General features: G+C 44.1%; 1 protein-coding gene across 12 annotated transcripts in view; it reads right to left on the bottom strand.

The window, feature by feature from the left end:
• CASK (calcium/calmodulin dependent serine protein kinase) overlaps window positions 1-18,238 on the bottom strand; it is a 410,527-nt gene that overhangs the window by 248,221 nt on the left and 144,068 nt on the right. For 11 of the 12 annotated variants that reach the window (XM_050936496.1, XM_050936500.1, XM_050936495.1 and 8 more), the window contains exon 2: window positions 12,051-12,163. The exons of the other annotated variant lie outside the window; for it this stretch is intronic. In XM_050936496.1, the coding sequence (XP_050792453.1) occupies window positions 12,051-12,163 (113 nt within the window). The remainder of the gene's footprint in view (window positions 1-12,050; window positions 12,164-18,238) is intronic. 12 annotated transcript variants of the gene reach the window in all.

Genomic DNA, 18,238 nt, shown 5'->3' with positions numbered 1-18,238 from the left:
TATGATGAAGCCGTGAAATTGACAATAAAGCTGTATAGCTAGAGCCCAGCTGCCCTCGGCTATTTGGGGCTGTGGCCATCCAGCTCCCCACTCCGGGTGGGGAAGTGAGAAGGCGGAGAGCTGCATGGAGCTCAGAGCCCTGGCTCTCAGCCTCCCACATTGCCCCTCTTCAATCAGTGGAAGTGCTCTGCTGAGAATGCGCACCACCAATGGTAGTAGGATAGTGTGGACATCAGCCACTGCAATAAACACTGTGGTGGCTGTAAGTCGACCTAACATAGGTCAATCTAGATCTGTAGTGTAGATATGCGCTCAGAAATCTGAAATGGCATTTGGAGTTTTCTCCAGAAAAAGCTCCGCAGCAGAGGGGTCTGATTGACCACCATATGCTGTGGAGATAAAAAATTGGGAATTTCAGAGGAGAGGGCATTCCCTTCCTTCCTGTGACTGACAGGGCTGGTTCTGTCTAACACTGCAAAGCAGGCTGGGGTACCCATTATAATGGAACCCTGAATCTTGGCACAATGAAGAAAGTATAACATAATCCTATTCAGGTTTTGATTTATAGGTCCTTGGTTTGTTAGTGAGGGCCATGTGACCTCCCTGGATCTCTGTGGCATTATTTAGTTGAAGCTTTGGAGTGGTTAAACTAAGACTAGAATAAGGATATTGGCAACCTTGTCTATACTTTGTTACTAATTTATAAAACTTCACTGGTTAGAATGGAAAGAGCAATGTTTATGCTCCACAAATTTCATCTTCTGAGCTGGTATAAATCTATCAACTGAGCTATCTGAAAATAACTTCTGGACTGAAACCGCCATATTAACAGAATCCAAAACCAAAGCAAAATAACATGCTAATAGACAGGTCAGAGACCATAAATATCAAAGTAGCATTACAGTTTTGAAAGATATGCTTCTTGTAGAAAGCCAGAGTTCCTGCCATGAAAAAAAAAAAAAGGCAGAGGAATAGCAGAAGCTTTGTAAAAATAACTGGTATGGTTTAGATTTGCAAGTGAAGTAGAAGCCAAACACAATTTGAAATCCTATGCATAAAATTGTGTCAGCGATTGTGCAATCTCTGCTTTTTTCCCATTTTATGTAAGATGGGAAACTAATACTATTTACAGCATCCAATCAATTGTTGCTTTAAACTTTAAGGAAATTTTAAAAAGCCAGTCTCCACTATAGACAAACTTATCCTTGTTTCCTCATTTTCAGAGACACGTCTATGTCCCTCACTAAAGATGGTAATTTACAAAGCATAAGTCAAATATTTTTGTTATATCTACTGAGATCATCTAAATGCCTGTCTTACCTAAACCAACAATACTTTATTGTAGCAAAGAGGCACTTCTGCTAGAGTTAAGGTTAAGACCAGCTTTCTCTTTAAAGTTCAATTGTTTTAAGCGCACTAAAATGTATTTCAAAACAATCCATGTAACCAAATGTTATGTGCCTCGGGGCTCCGGATAGGGTAAGTGATCCAAATTTTGGGTCACTTAGCCAAGCGAGTTCCCAAGACACAACTGCTAGATAAAAAACAACTTTTTCTTACGTTGACACATTCTGGTAACTTTTTTGCATACAGATGGAACTCAGCCAGGATTCAAAATCCATCGCATCAAGGTCATGATTAAGGGTTACCTCAACAGAATGCATGGCACCTACCAGCCCTTTGCAGAAAATCAAATAAAAACGTTATTTTTAAAAAGAGTTTGCTTCTCTAGCTAGGTGCGTGCCAAGCAGTTATAGGCTCAGACACCTAATCATGAGCCTAATGGATTACATTGCATACGCACAGAGAGAAAACGAACTATCTGGAAAGCTACTTCTACATCAGAGGACCCGTGTGGCTCCCACAAGTGAGCTATGGTCACTGAATCCAAGCACCATCCAGGCACTAAGTCACAATCCAACCCAGGGTGGAAATCTGAATTTAAAGTGGGGAAAAGAGAGACGTCTTGCTCCAACCTGACACAGATGGGTGGGTGGTGTTTTTTTTTCCAGGGGAGGGGGCGGGGGAGGGGTAAGGATATAATCAAATTATTTTTGTAAGAAATTTAAATCATGTGAATGCTTGTTGACAGGGATAGTGAGACGTGAAGAGAGACTGGAAAGAAGGTATGGGCGTGAGTAGCAGGAGAACTAGAGGAAGACAGGGGCAGCGCAGCCTGTTAGCGCCAGTCTCCTGTACTGTATGTGTATGCCAGGATCTGGGGACCCTGTCCCTTTAGGGAGCTCTGAGACCTTCTCCCTGCCCTCTCATGTGAGCTGGGATCTGGGGGGCCTTGCCCCCAATTGGTTTCTGAGTCCTTCTCCCTGTGTGGGTGCCAGGATCTGGGGTGCCACTGGCCATCAATGGTCTGACCTCCCACATTCCACCTTGTCATGTTAGTTGGGTTCGGGGGAGAGGGGTGTCCCTGCCTTTCTGGGATGGACAGGGCCCCCCTCCATAAACCTTTATACGAACTGGGATGTGGGGTGCCTTGTCTTCTCAAAGGAGGTCTGAGCCCAACTCCCCTACCTCACCCTCTCATCCATGTGAGCCAGGATCCTCTGGGTAGGGAACTTCCAGCTGGCATGCTAAGAGCATGCACCAACAATAGACTGCTGAGGCTGAGAACACATAGCCAAAGGAGGTAGTGTTGGCTCATATCAAAAATGTATGTACTTGGACTGAGGCTGAGATGGAAATAGGAGACAGACTTGTTGAAAGTCTATGGGTAAGGCTAAAAAGGGGTAAAAAAGGGTGATGACATGGTAGCGGTCTACTACAAACCACCTAACCAGAAAGAGGAGGAGGCTCTTTATAAACAGCTAACAAAATCATCCAAAGCACTGGACTTGGTGGTGATGGGGCACTTCAACTACCCAGACACACCTCCACCCCAATAGAACACGACCCAATATAACATGAATTTGGATATAACGTGGTAAAGCAGCAGGGAGCCCCGGGCACTTTAAAGCGCCACCCGAGCCCTGCTGCTTTACCGCGTTATATCTGAATTTGTGTGGAACCCCAGCCCTTTAAATCATTGCTGGAGCCACGCTGCCAGAGCTCCAGCGGTGATTTAAAGGGTCTGGGGCTCTGGCCACTGCGGGGAGCCCCAGGCCCTTTAAATCCCCACCCAAGCCCCACTGCCAGAGCTCTGGTGGTGATTTAAAGGGCTCAGGGCTCCCCCAGTCAGTCCAGTCTGGCACAGCGTACCAATACTCACACTGCCCGGGTCCTGGCCACCAATCCAGGAGGCTCTCCATTTTAATTTAATTTTAAATAAAGCTTCTTAAACATTTTTCAAACCTTATTTACTTTATATAGAACAACAATTTAGTTATATATTACAGACTTATAGAAAGAGACCTTCTAAAAACATTAAAATGTGTTATTGGCATGCAAAATCTTAAATCAGAGTGAATAAATGAAGACTTGGCACATCACTTCTGAAAGGTTGCCGATCCCTGACCTAGATGGAGCTACTATAAGGTGGATGCATAACTGGTTGGAAAACCATTCTCAGAGAGTAGTTATTAGTGGTTCACAAAGAAACTTGAAAACAGGTGTTGTTTTCATCGCTCTAACAGTGGCATATGATACGATATGGCACACTGGCCTGCTCGTGAAGGTATCACGTTACCTTGGGTCACAGCCGTCATTGAACTGTTCAGAGTCCATATGGGGAAGAAGACAAGTGCTTGGAGACAACAAAGCAATGAGTTACTCCAGGGCTCTGTGCTTTCTCCAATCCTTAGATCAACGACCTGTCAACAATGGAGTCACAAAAGTTCATTTACGCAGACGACATCTGTTGTGGTATCCAGGCCCAGATGTTTCACGAGCTTAATATCATCTTAAACTGGGACACGGTAAAGTTAGCTGACTACTGAAAGACTTGGTGCCTCCAGCCAAGCATCATGAAAACAGTCTCCAGTTTGTTCCATTTTCATCACACCAGTGCAAACCGAAAACTGAATGCTTATCTGAACGGTCAGGAGGTGAAGCATGAAGTAGAACCGGTCTATCTAGGTGTGACCTTAGACTGCACACTGAGTTACCATGCCCACCTGAAGAAGACAGTAGCTAATTTTAAGACACTTAACAATCTTTAGCAAACTGGCAGGTTTGTGCCTGGCGTGCCTGTGCTCCAACTCTGCAGATGTCGGCTCTTGCCACCTCATATTCGGTGGCGGAGTACTGCGCACCAGTATGGAGTGGATCGTCATACACCAAACTGGTGGATACGCAGTTACATGGCGCCATGTGCATCATCTCCAGCACCCTGTGTCTGACGCCACTTCCAGGGCTTCCAGTTCTGAGCAATATTGCTCCTCCTTATATCAGACAAGAGATTCCCACTGACAAGCTACTGGAGAAAGTATGTGCCAAGCCAAGCCTGCCGCTGCACAATAACCTTTTAAAATACTTTAAATAGTGTGATGGGGTAAGGCCAGATGGCTACAGTAAAGTACTGAGAAACAGGTATGTTAGCCCCAGGCTAAACAAATCCCTAATACCCAGGTAACCAAATGGCAGTTGCTCCAGGTTAATCAAGGCACCTGGGGCCAATTAAGATCTTTCTAGAAGGCAGTAGAGATAGCTACTTTAATTAGAACACCTGCAGCCAATCAAGGCAGGCTAATCAGGGCACCTGGGTTTAAAAAGGAGCTCACTCCAGTCAAGCAGGGAGGAGCCAGAGGAGAAGTCTGTGTGAGAAGCTGGGAGCAAGAAGGCAAAGAGCTGAGAGTGAACTGCTGGAGGACTGAGGAGGACAAGCGTTATCAGACACCAGGAGGAAGGTCCTGTGGTGAGGATAAAGAAGATGTTTGGAGGAGGCCATGGGGAAGTAGCCCAGGGAGTTGTAGCTGTCATGCAGCTGGTACAGGAGGCACTATAGACAGCTGCGATCCACAGGGCCCTGGGCTGGAACCCGGAGTAGAGGGCGGGCCCAGGTTCCCCCCAAACCTCCCAACTCCTGATCAGACACAGGACGAGCTGACCCAGACTGTGGCTTCCACAAGAGGGGAAGATCACCGAGGTGAATAAATCCGCCAATAAGCGCAGGACCCACTAAGGTAGAGGAGGAACTTTGTCACAATAGCTAATACTTAGTCCTGCCATGAGTGAAGGGGCCTGGACTAGATGACCTCTCCCTTCCAGTTCTGTCAGGGATGGGGCAGATCAGAGGTTCTCAACCTTCTTCTTTCTGATGTAGTCCCAGAACTCTCCCCAACATGCTGTGAAACACGAAAGCCCACCGGTGCCATGAAAGTTTCTCTGCATATCAAGTAGATTAAAAGTCAGGGCTGACGTCTGAGAATGAACTGTAAACATTTGGGATAAAATCTGCCTTGTCAAAGTCCTCCCCCTGAAAAAAAATATTTTATTAATTTACTAATATCATCTTAGTACATCAAAATATTCAGAAGGCAGTGTAACTATTTGTGGGGAAAAAAGAATTACACATGCAAAGGCTCACAGGGAGGGGAGAGGTGATTGAGATGAAAGAGCAGGTGGGAATGGAAGGAGATGGGTTTGGATCTGTAGCACGGGATGGGGCATTATGGGAATTGGCAGTAGGTATTAGATGGGAGAGGTTGAAGAATGTGAGGGGTAGCAGAGGAAGTTGGAGTTCTAGTGGTGGCAGGGACCTGCAAGGGACCGAGCCACTCTCCCTGCCCCTCTGTGTGAGCTAGGGAAAAGGGGAATCAGAGACTGAAGGTAATGCAAATTTAAACATCTGAAATCCAGAAAAATAAATAGTTACGATACATATCACACCTGTGCAGGGCGGAGGGGCCAACCAGAGTGTACGGAGGAGGGACTTGGTATAGGGAAGAGACAGATAACTAAATGGACTTGCAGAATAGCGGGGTAACTCTGGCTGAAACAAGCCCAGGCGTCACAGATGGGCATGGGTAATGGGAGTGCGGGCCTAGCTCAAGGTAAATAACCAAGGAAATGAGTACACAGTAGCAGAGGATCTGAGACAGCAAGGAGCAACTTCTTATATGTTAACAGCTTCTAGGTGGCAACTAATAGCTTAATGGGAAGGAGGGGGCTGGAAATGTTGGCGGGGGAGCTACAGGTTGCAAGGAATTGTGCGGCAAGAAGTGGAGAAGACTGACACACATTTTCTCACACACTTAAGGTTACTGTAAACGCCATGTGATGAAACTGTCAAGGTTTTGGGGGGGGACACCGTGGATGAAACTTTTCTCGTCGGTCCTGTTAGCAACTACACATTGCAAACATTTCCAGGCATGACCATTATCCCCATTCCACTATAACAAAACGTACAGGAGGGGGAAGAAGCTCCTAGGAACCACATCGCAACTGTGTGAACTATTGGAAAGATCACTGGACTGATACTATTTCTAGCTCTGCCACTGGCCTGATGGGTGACCTTGGGCAAGTCACTTCACCTCTGCGTACCTCATTTTTTCATCTGTAAAATGAGAATAATGACAAAGTTTGTTGAGATCTACTGATGAAAAGTGCTGTATAAAATCTGGGTCTTTTTGTTATTACTGAGCCACATTATTAACTGCAAAGTTATCTGAGAACTATAAGTGTCTAAATGATCATTAACTCCTCCAACACATTTCTTCCTGTTAAACATCCTCACACACCTCTAGGAAATTTCCTGATAAAAACCATTTATTAATGCAGAATTAAGGTTATCCAGAGATATCTCATGCTCTTTCAGAATGTCACGTTCAGCAAAACTCAAACCTCTAAAAACCAGGAAAGATCGGGTACACATCAATACAATATGTTGGAAACTGAGAGGCACCTGGTGAGCCTTATAGTCATTCCTCCCACTGATCAAAGCACAAGTCCCTACAGACAAGGCCATGACCATTCCTTGAATCAGCTAGTAGCTACTTGATCAGTCTCAACTTCTTTGCAAAGAGACAAAAGCTATATAGCTTCTAAACAGCTCTGCACTGAAGAAGGGAAAACAGTCTTGTCACATCTGTAAAATGAAGAGAGTAAAGTTAAACTTTGAGACCTACTGATATAAGGCACTATATAAAAGCTAGGTCTTTTTGATAATTACCTAGAAACAGTAGTGTTATCAATTGCAAACCTATGTGAAAACTACAACTGCCTACATGACCATTAACCTCTAACAATAAACATTTCTCTATTTAAAAAGAAAAAAATAGGAAATGGCATGGTAAAAATTTTTGTTAACACACAATTAACATTGCCTGTTGATAGCTCGTGCCTTTTCAGACCACGTGGTTTAGCAAAACTCAAACTTCTACAAACCAGGAAATACTAAGTTACGGTAAACATCCACCCAACCTTAACCGTGCCATTTTTGAGTGACACCTCAAGCACCCATACCACACACACTCGCACTCTGCCTTCTCACCATAATAGACAGGTGTTACCTGCACTTACCCAATGTTCAAACACTGAGCCTACTCCCCCAACATACCACATTTGCATAATATAATATAAAAATTCTGTACTGAAATGATGTAGACTGGAACCTCAAGGTAAACATGCATTTCTTTTCTTTGAAAACTACACACATGGGGGGACACAGAGGCAGATAGTCTCACATTACAATCATATCTGTAATACTCCTCAACCTAATCCCCAGATCTTCTCCCAACACAATCACAGTTCTTTCAAACAGTTTCAATTTATTGCTCCACCAGTAAATACAGTACACTAACACAATGAATGCAGCTACAGTGCATGCAGATAATTCCCAGTGGCTTAGGGTGACCCAATGTCCCGATTTTATAGGGACAATCCCAATATTCAGGGCTTTGTCTTATATCAGCACTGATTATCCTCCCCCGCCCCATCCTGATTTTTCATACTTGCTATCTGGTCACCCTACAATGGCTAGTGCAAGTTCCATACAGTCAGAGTTAAGGACACGTGGGCTTACACCTTAACTCTGTATTTCCTAGTCTGCAGAAGTCTGAGTTTTGCCGAACTTGACACTCTGGAAGGACAAGAGCTATCACTAGGTAACCTTAAGTTTGCATTAAAGAAGGTTTTTTCCATTTAATAACATCCTAAATGGTACTTCGCCAATTTCCACTTAAAGCAATGGAGTAAAGCAGTGGATTGAAAATTATTTCACAACATTTTATCTCCCCCAACACACAACTTCTAACGAAGAATAATTAAATCTTACTTTATTTTAACACTATTTTCTGAAATAGTACATGTTCTGACATTTTTTTCCTTTCTAAGCACTTGATCCAACTTCCATTAGAAGATGGAAAATGGAAAAATTCCAATTGATTTCAACATACAATGGATTAGGACTAAATTCCCCGTAAATTGCACAGTGGTGCAGCCATGCAAAAGCCTATTCAGTGCTGCCTAGGCACTTACGGAACCTGCCCAGGGATCTGCCGCAACTGGCTATCCTGCAGCCCCAGCCCCAGCACTCCTGCAGAGGGGACAGGCGCCTCTCCCCCACAGCCCAGGTATTGCTGCGAGGAGAGAGCACTGGGGAGAGTCCTCTTTCCCCACTGTATCTCCAGAGCACCCTCCTGCATCCCAAACCCCTCATCCCCAGTCCCACCCCAAAGCCCACACCCCTCACCTCCTGCACCCAACCCTCCTCCTCAGCCCTGAGCCCCTCATTCCCGGCCCCACCCCAGAGCCCACACCCCCTGCACCCAACCCTCTGCCCCAGTCTTGAGCCCCCTCCCACAAGAATTCCTTAACTCCACCCCCACCACATGAATTTTATTGTGTATACCAGTATGGAGGTGATGTGTCACTCATCACCTCCATAGCGGTACACATGACAAAATTCATTCTGCACATGGGTGGGAAAAATTAGAGGGAACACTGGATTAGGCCCTTGAAAAGAAAAAATAAATCTATGCAAGACACACACCCAGTGTGCAAAACTGCCTTTCAAATGTAGACAAATTTTGTAGACCGTGTGTGTTATGATGGTATCAGTCACCATTCAGGGTAAGGACACAAAATAATGTACATACATTGATTTCTCCTGCCAACTGGCTAAAGAAACTATTAGCATAAGCTTTAAGATCCTTACTTGAATAAAGAAAAGAGAAGGAAGAATGCTACAGAAAGCATGATAAAAGAAAAGAAAAGAAAAGAAAAAAAAAAGAAAAGAAAAGAAAAAGAAAGGCATAGTAAAAGTTTCACATGAGGCATAAAAGTATCAGAAATAAGGACAACACTGTTCGCATTTCTGTTTAACAACAATTTAGAGCATTACTATTAACAATCATCATCTGAAATGACATGGATTATTTTGGTATTCTTAGAATTTTAAAGACTTCACTAGCTTAATAAAGCATCGCTAATTTTTCACGTTTCCATGACAGAATGCCTAGAAAGTACAGGATAACCTCATTTATACTGATATTTAAAAATATTCAAACTGTTCACATCTTCTCATATACGTTTGTATATTGCAAAGGACAAAGAATGCGAAGTGACAGCAATACTGCAGTAGTGTGTTATCATGCACAATAACCAGTGTTAATCCAGTAGATCATGCAGCCACTTGAACAGTGACAAGGTATCAATAGACTGTATTAGAGCTGATGAATTACAACATTACAGAGACTGATAAAACACAATATGCAAGACTGTGAACACTAATGTTTAGCTCCAATAAATATAATATAGATTGAATTCTATTAGGTGTCAGACACCATTACAAGGCATTAAATGAAATTCTTCTATTATAAAACAATTGTAAACATGTGCATAGCCACCAACTAATTTTTTATGTCCATGTATGTAAGTGCCACACATACAGAGTGTACTTTTGGAAAGAACATCGCTGTAAATAGGTTTTTCGTTACAAGCCAAGTCACTCAGATAATATTCCACAGCAATTTATACTAGTAACAACTGCTATTCAGAGACGACAGAATTTTTTCGAAGCTCGATTGTTTTTGTTAGAGCAAAGTCATTTGCACTGCTACAGAGAGAGAGAGGGAGAGAGAAATCTTTATGATTATAATTCTCCTGTAAAAATTCACTCCAGGCTGAAGCCTCTTACAGTAAGTACAACAGTAAGTTCACAATCTGGTTATCTGTACCATACAGGTACACTCATAGCTGAGTACCAGGGGCATTGGCACAGTATACACAAATACTGGTACCAAGAAGTCGGTACTGGGTGAAGTGCAGACCTCTGCCTGAGAAAGTACGACATGTTCAGAAATCAGGTTTTGCGAGGGTGTCAGAGGAACCTGATTTGGGCTCTCGACCTATTCTTTGCCTGAGTAGTCTGAAGAGAACAATGCCTTATTTTACTACATCCTAGGAAGGGTAACCTAGGCCTGTGCTTACTGTGAGCATGATGTTCCTTCCCACTCCTTTCAGAGACTGGGTGGAGGAAGACAGCTACGTTGTCAGTCTCAGTATATGAAGGTTTCTTTGAAGAGTGAGCCCAGGGAACTGAGCTGTAGCTCACAGGAACAATGGACAGAGGAAGCTGGTTCAGGCCTGGTAGGTCCCTTCCGTTGGTCCATAGGAGGCTCTCACTGAGTGCTCCATGAGAAAAAGTTTAACACTGGCCCCTCTCACCTTCTGCATCCTCTTGGAGAAAAAGTGACAGATTGAGCAACTATAAGGGACAGGCCCCTTTCTGAAAGGAAAAAGGCACCTTGAGTGCCCTTTATTGAACAGAACAGCTACATTAAGGAGGGGGATGTTCTGAACTCCAGGTTTCAGCCAAAGCAGCAAAATCCCAGCACCTGGAAATCCCTAAAAATAACATCCCTTTATTAGTGTTATCCTCAAACTAGCGTAAAAAGGAGAACACCACTCTGACTATACAGGGCCGCCCAGAGGATTCAAGGGGCCTGGGGCAAAGCGAGGGAGCTGTGGCGCTTGTACATACCCAGCGGTGGTCCGGGTCTTCGGCAGCATTTCGGTGAAGGGGGGCCCTTCAGTCGCTCTGCGTCTTCGGCAGCACTGAAGGGCCCCCTGCTGCTGAAATGCTGCCGAAGACCTGGAGCGACTGAAGGGCCCCCTGCCGCCAAAGTCCTGGAGCAACTGAAGGGCCCACCGCTGCCAAAATGCCGCCGAAGACCCGGACTGCCGCCAGGCCAGGGCTCGCGGGGCCCAGGGACAATTGTCCCCCCGGCGGCCCTGTGACTATATCACTACATACACACACATACACACAACAATCAGAAAAGTTGCAGAGCGCACAGAGAAGCAGACACTGCAAATGTTCCGTTTTACAGCTATAGGCATTAAGAAGGAACGGAGGGATAGTTGGGCTTACTCCACCCTTTACGTCCTCGAATGTACGTGGAGGGTAGCGTGGTGGTGCACAAGAGCATCCAGGGATGCTGCCGTCCAATAGAATAAGTCTCATGCACATGAGCACCAGAAGTACAATACACATGGGAAACCATTCAAAGAACACTATCATCTTCCTTGGACATGTGAAGAAACTGAACTACTCATCCACCTAAAATAAAGTTATATCATTTTCAAATTTCAGTCAGAAAAGGCTTAGCAGTTTGCCCTAAACCAGTTTGGGTGAGGTAAGAGTTTTGTTTTTAAAAATGTTGTACGGGTTGGTGGCAATCTTTTATGTAGAAACATCAGCTTGGTATAACTTTTGCCCCTTTTATGCTGAGGATTTTTCAGCACAGACAAGTTAAGGGCTCATAAGGAATTACTTCCTAAATCCAGACTGCTGAAAAGAATATACAGATGTACAGAAAGGAAATAAACTAATAAAAACATGTCCATCACCTGCTAACCAAAAGTACTTCCTCTCCAAAAGGATTCTAGGCAGGATTGAAGAGGTCTGAGACAACTTCTTTTCTAGTACATAGTCCTATAACCAGACAACCATGAAAACTATTAAAACTTGAGCAGATTTAGCAGGATGCACTCATTTCCAAGTTTCAGATGCAGGAAGTCTTTGGTTCAGACTTATGTGGAACACTGAACAAACAGGAGCTTCTAAGTTAGCAATTAGGTACTGGAAGTCCGTCACAGAAAAACAACTGCTTTACAAATAAACAGCAAGAATTTACTTAAAAGTCCTCCCTTACCTTCTGTACTTAATCCAGGACTTGAGGTGAATTTTGCTACATCGACAATCTTGACAGCAAACTGTTGCCCAGTTTCTCTGTTGATACATCGCCGCACAACACTGAATGGACCCCTACAAATAAACAAACAATAAAAATAGTCAGTTTTAAAAGAATTACAAACTATTTCGTTCTCCTTTGTGTGTTTAGCTGTACAGTTCCATTATTTCCTAACACATGTAAGGTTACATTTTTGGACCTATAATACCATGCGGAAGGTATGTACCTCTCACCCACACTGTCCACCACAAAATGTAATTTCTACTAGAGTTTAATGTAAACAGAATTTTACAAACTTGATATTTTCATTTTTAAAGTTCATAATTTATTTCATACAGTTTGCTTGTAAAGGACACAACTAATAGAACCCATGCAAAATTATCATACTATTGCTAAAATGAAAATGTAATTTGTTTATTATGATACAAAACAGTATGAAAAACACTGCAAAATACCTTTATATTTCTATTACACAGATTTACTATTACTACATTTAATTCTAGAAAATTTTGTGAAACATATATTCTAATAGGCTCAAATTCTGCTCCCATACTCATTCTATTGATTCCAGCGGGAATTTGCCTGATTAAAAAATAAATAAATAAATTCTGACTGAGGAATCCAGAATATGGCTGACTAAAAGTACGGTTTAATATAAAGAGAAAGAGTAAAAAATGCATTCAATTCTGTTATTTTTTAAATGACTATTAAGAAACACTTAGAAAGGATAGTTTAGAACAGTCAAGTCTACCAAAAATGTAAGTTAATCTTTCCACATACATGACAAGCCAATAAACCAATACAGGAGACATGGGAATTTTAAAACTCCAGTGTAATAGAAATATATCTCAAATTTTCTCTGATCTGTATTTCTTAAAGATTGATCATGGAACCAAAGAAGCTACACATAATAAAAGATTTATTAGATTATCTAGTTTATACACTTAACAATACTAAATTCAATCCTGCAAAAACAGTTTGCAGTTCAAAATAGCTGTATCTGCCTTAATTTTTTCCAAAATCTACATTCAGAATGATTGTATCCCTAAAAAATGCCACAATATAGAGATGAGAGACAAGGTGGATGAGGTAATATCTTTTATTGGACCAACTTCTGTTGGTCAGAGAGACAACCTTTTCAGCTATACAGAGCTCTGTGTGGCTTGAAAAGTTGTCTCTCTCACCAACAGAAGTTGCTCCAATAAAAGATATCACACCTACCTTGTCTGTCTAATATCCTGAAACTGACATGGCTACAAATAAACACAACGATATACGGTTTATAGTTACCTCGCTTCTATACAGATTTCGCTGAAAACTGATCTTTAAGTGTCATAACCCAACACACCCATTTTTGGAAGTCATCTATTAATATTAGGATTTAACTTTAACATGCTTGTTGGGGACGCACTTGGTATAACCCAGGTAATTCGGGAGAATGGAAGGCCATGAGAGCCAATGAAGTTCTCTTGTTCTGAGCCATAGTGCACCAGCTCCTCCATTTTGAGTTTTACTCCTCCATGTTTGACCTCAGGTTGCGCTTGTTGGGAGGGGCTACTCCTACTCCCTCAGTTGCTGGGTAGATTTAACCTTTGGGCGGGAAACTTAACTGTTACTAGGCAGACATGGTCTTGGGTGGGGACTGTGTGAGTGACAGATCATGTTATAATGTGTATCAGTTTTGGTTCCAGTATAAATAGTTATGTTAGCTGTTTGTTTGGCGCGCTTGATCCGAGTCCTATGTGGCTCCAGGCGTCTTATCTGAGCTCAAATAAAGTTTGGTTACTTCTCCACCCTGGTGTGTTTAATTGGTTGCGAAGCACACCGGGCAACGGACCCAACCGTTGCCACCCTCGGGCACTCTGTGCCGGCAACAGTTTTTGGCACTCAATGTGGGGCTCGAGGCAAAATTGTGCCTTGCCCGGACTCCTCCAGTGGCCGGCGGTGGCAGCCGATGCCCAGCACGCACTGGTGAGTTTACCGGGGGCCTCGACAGAGATGCATCAGACCAACCTCGGAGGACACAACGGTGCAACGCGATCGTACAGTGGAGAAGTAAGAGGGAGTTAGGGCAGATCGGTTCCCCTATGAAAGGTAGATGTCAGTAGAGAACCGGTCCCTCCAGATTGCGGGGTGTACAGCGAGATAGGGCCGGTCCCCCTTGGACAAGGTAAGATCAGTCTGGTTTATTCCTGATTCTTTTACCTTCTGGTGTCCTAGGCTATCTGGAGTGGTTGCCCGAGGCTGGGGATGCCCAGTCGTCGTAATTCCCATTAGACGATAGAGCATCATATAATGGGTCAAGGGCATGGTATGGGGCGGCAGGAACAGTGTAGGCTGCTAGAATGCATTCTAAAGTATTGGAAGGTTTTTGGGTCAGACCCACTGAGGAAACAGCAACTAAAAAGGTACTGTACAGTTGACTGGCCTCAATATCGGCTAGAGAATCAGGAAAGGTGGCCACCAGAAGGATCACTTAAGTATAACACGATCCTTCAGTTGCTTTTATTTTGTCAGAAAACCAGTAAATGGATGGAACATATGTATGCACAGCTATTTATGTCGCTGAGAAGCAGGTCAGATATATTGCGTGTTTGTAATTTGTTGCATGATTGTGATTTAGATCCAACTGGATCACTGGCTGAGGTTTCTGCAGTTACTGAAAACTCCCTCAAAACTGTAATGTCAGAACCGGTGTCCCCTTCGGCTACCGCATCCCCACCATCTTATGAGCTGATGCGTGATAGGAATATGTCTGTTACTGAGGCTGCAGGCTTGTATCCCCTTATTACTGAGACTGTGATTTCCCGTCCGGGAGCTGAGGGGCGACGAGCCACTACCATGCAAGTCTACACCCATGTACCTTTTAACCCTGTGGACTTGGCTGCGTTTAAAGCGCAAGCAGAGGAATTTTCTACAAACCCCAGTCGTTTCATTTCGGTCTTTGAAGGATGTTTGGCTAGCCATAAGCCGCACTGGGATGACTGTAATATCCTACTGAGAACTTTGTTATCGGAGGTTGAACGCAATCAGGTGGTGTCAAAGGCTAGGGAGGAGGCACAGCGTAGGCATCAGAGGGATCCACAACATGTCCCCAATCCTGAGGAAGCGGTCCCTAGGGGAGACCCTCATTGGAACCCTAATAACCCCTTGGACTATACTCGTTTGACTGTTTATAAGGAATTACTCCTATATGGTCTCAGACATTCTGCAGTTAGGCATAACAATTGGGCCAAGCCTTATGAGGTATTACAGGAAACAAAAGAGAGCCCTGTTGCCTTTTTACAGCGTATTCGGGATACCATCAGGCAAAATACTAGTGCAAATTCTGATGACCAGGCTACCGAGGCAATAATAAAAGGCATTTTCACCAGCTGTGCAGCCCCTGACATTAAAAAGAAGCTGCAGAAAAAGGAGGACTTAATGGGTCTGTCTATGGCTCAAATCTTGGAGATTGCAAATAAGGCATATACTCTAAGGGATGAAGAAAAGGAGAAAAGGCAGGCCAAACTGATGGTTGCAGCAGTACAGGCAAATACTGAGGAAAGGCCACAAGGAAGGAGAAGGGGTCAAGGTATGAGGGGCCTACAGGAGAGGCGCTTAGGCCGAAACCAGTGTGCCTTATGTTGCAAGGAGGGACACTGGAAGAACGAGTGTCCCACCAGGGGACCCATCCCCTTGATGGGAATGGAGGATAAGGACTAGGGTTGTCAGGGGAAACGGACTATCCCACCCCCGGAACCTCGAGTAAAAATGCGGGTGGGAAAGCTGGAGATGGACTTCTTGGTAGACTCAGGAGCAGCAAGGACAGCTGTCAACCAACCCCTCAAGCTGCCTGTTGAAAATTCCTTAACTGTAATAGGCGCCACGGGAAAGGGAACCAAATGCTCGGTGTATGCCCCTGCTGAATGTGCCTTGGGAGACAGAAATATTTCTCATCGATTAGTCTACCTCCCTGATTGTCCAACCCCTTTGCTGGGGCGAGATTTGCTTTGCTGGTTGGGAGCCACCATGCATTTCGCCCCAGATGAAATAATCCTCACCCTGCCTCCTGAGAATGCCTGGATGATGGCCCTTAAGCTTGAACCTCCAACTATGCAAGCCCCTGAGTGGAAGTAATGGATAGATCAAGTATACCTACTGCTATGGGCAGTGGGGATCCCAGGGAAGGCTACCCATGTGACTCCTATTACTGTCCAGCTCCTACCTGGAAAAAGCCCCGTGCGAATTCGGCAGTATCCGATCAATAGGGAAGCAAAAAGGGGGCTACAGGATATTATAGATAAGTTCTTAAAGTATGGTATACTTAGAGAATGCCAGTCAACCTGGAACACTCCCATTCTGCCAGTAAAGAAGCCCATTGGTACATACCAGTTGGTACAAGATTTGAGAGCGGTCAATGAGCGTGTTAGGACACTGCACCCTCTTGTTCCGAACCCCTATACCTTGTTAGCTTCCATAGGAACAGAATATACCCATTTCTCAGTCCTTGATTTAAAAGATGCCTTTTTCACCATTCTTGTTGACACATCTTCCCAAGAATCTTTTCGTTTGAATGGGAGGGTAGTAACAGAGTAAAAAAAGCAGCTTTGCTGGACAGTTTTGCCACAAGGGTTTAAAAATTCACCCACTCTTTTCGGCCAAGCCCTGGCTAATGATCTAAAGGAGTGGAATAACAAAGAAGAAGTCCTCCTTCTACAATATGTCGATGATCTGTTAATTGCTGCCATAGGAGTAACCCTGTGTTTTAAAGCTACTGTGAGCCTTCTAAATTTTGTTGGACTCCGAGGATACCGGCTAGCTCAAAGTAAAGCTCAAATAGCACTCCCAAAGGTTAGATACTTAGGTTTCCATATAAGACCAGGGGAAAGGCAGCTCTCTAATGAAAGAAAAAAAGCCATCTGTCAGATTCCTCCACCGACTAACCACAAGCAGCTTAGAGCATTCCTTGGTATGGCAGGTTTTTGTAGGATATGGATCCCAGAATTCGGACTGTGGACTAAGCCACTATATGAAGGTCTCAAGGGCACAGAGCAAGATCCATTTCACTGGTCTACAGAGAAGGACAAGGCATTCAAAGTCTTAAAGAGAAAATTGATGGAGGCTCCAAGTCCTAGGTCTACCGGATCTCTTGAAACCTTTTCAGCTTTATATACATGAAAGAAAGGGAGTGGCTTTAGGAGTATTAACTCAACTCTTTGGCACCTGGAAGCGTCCTGTGGCTTATTTCTCAAAGAAACTTGACCAGGTAGCAAAAGGATGGCCAGCATGTCTACAAGCAGTAGCAGCAACAGCCATAGTGCTCGAAGAGGCTGAGAAGTTAATTCTAGGGGGAATGGTGCAGGTATATACTCCTCATATGGTGCATGTCAATTTAGATACCAAAGGAGGACTCTGGCTTACTCAGGCTAGGGTAGCTCGGTACCAAGCCAAGCTCCTGGAAAATCCTGAAGTCACCATACAGACCTGCTCTTCCCTTAACCCAGCTACTCTCTTACCTGGAACAGAAGAACAGGAACATGATTGTCTTGAAACTATAGATACTCAGTATTCCAGCTGTCCTGACCTTAAAGACCAGCCCATCCTGAATGCGGACTGTGAATGGTATACAGATGGAAGTAGCACAGTTGTTAATGGAAAAAGGAGGGCACGATATGCGGTTGTAACCCTTCATGATACCGTGGAGGCAGATTCATTGCCCACTGGAACATCAGCCCAACTTGCAGAGCTGGTAGCTCTAACTCGTGCACTCGAGCTGTCACAAGGAAAACGAATTAACATTTTCACCGATTCCAAGAATGCCTTTGGAGTGTTGCATGCACATGCAGGATTGTGGAAACAGAGGGGGATGCTAACAGCTCAGGGCTCCCAAGTTAAATATGGCCCTCAGATTCTCCGACTCTTGGCTGCAGTACAACTTCCCTCAGAGGTGGCGGTAATGCATTGCAAGGCTCATCAAAAGGAAGACCAGGATGTGGCAAAAGGAAACGCTCGAGCAGATAGAGAAGCCAAACGAGCTGCCACCTTAGAGCCGCCGCAAACTAGGGAAGCCTCCATGCAAGCCCTCATCCTAGTAGTAGACGACCTCCCAACCCCTCAGTATATGCATGAAGAATATAAACTAGCTAATAATCTGGGCTTGAAGCAAA

The sequence above is a fragment of the Gopherus flavomarginatus genome, chromosome 1 (assembly GCF_025201925.1).
Source record: "Gopherus flavomarginatus isolate rGopFla2 chromosome 1, rGopFla2.mat.asm, whole genome shotgun sequence".
NCBI classification, from domain to species: Eukaryota; Metazoa; Chordata; order Testudines; family Testudinidae; genus Gopherus; species Gopherus flavomarginatus.
The sequence above is the reverse complement of the archived record's forward strand: the minus strand, read 5'-3'. Positions and strand labels throughout refer to the sequence as shown.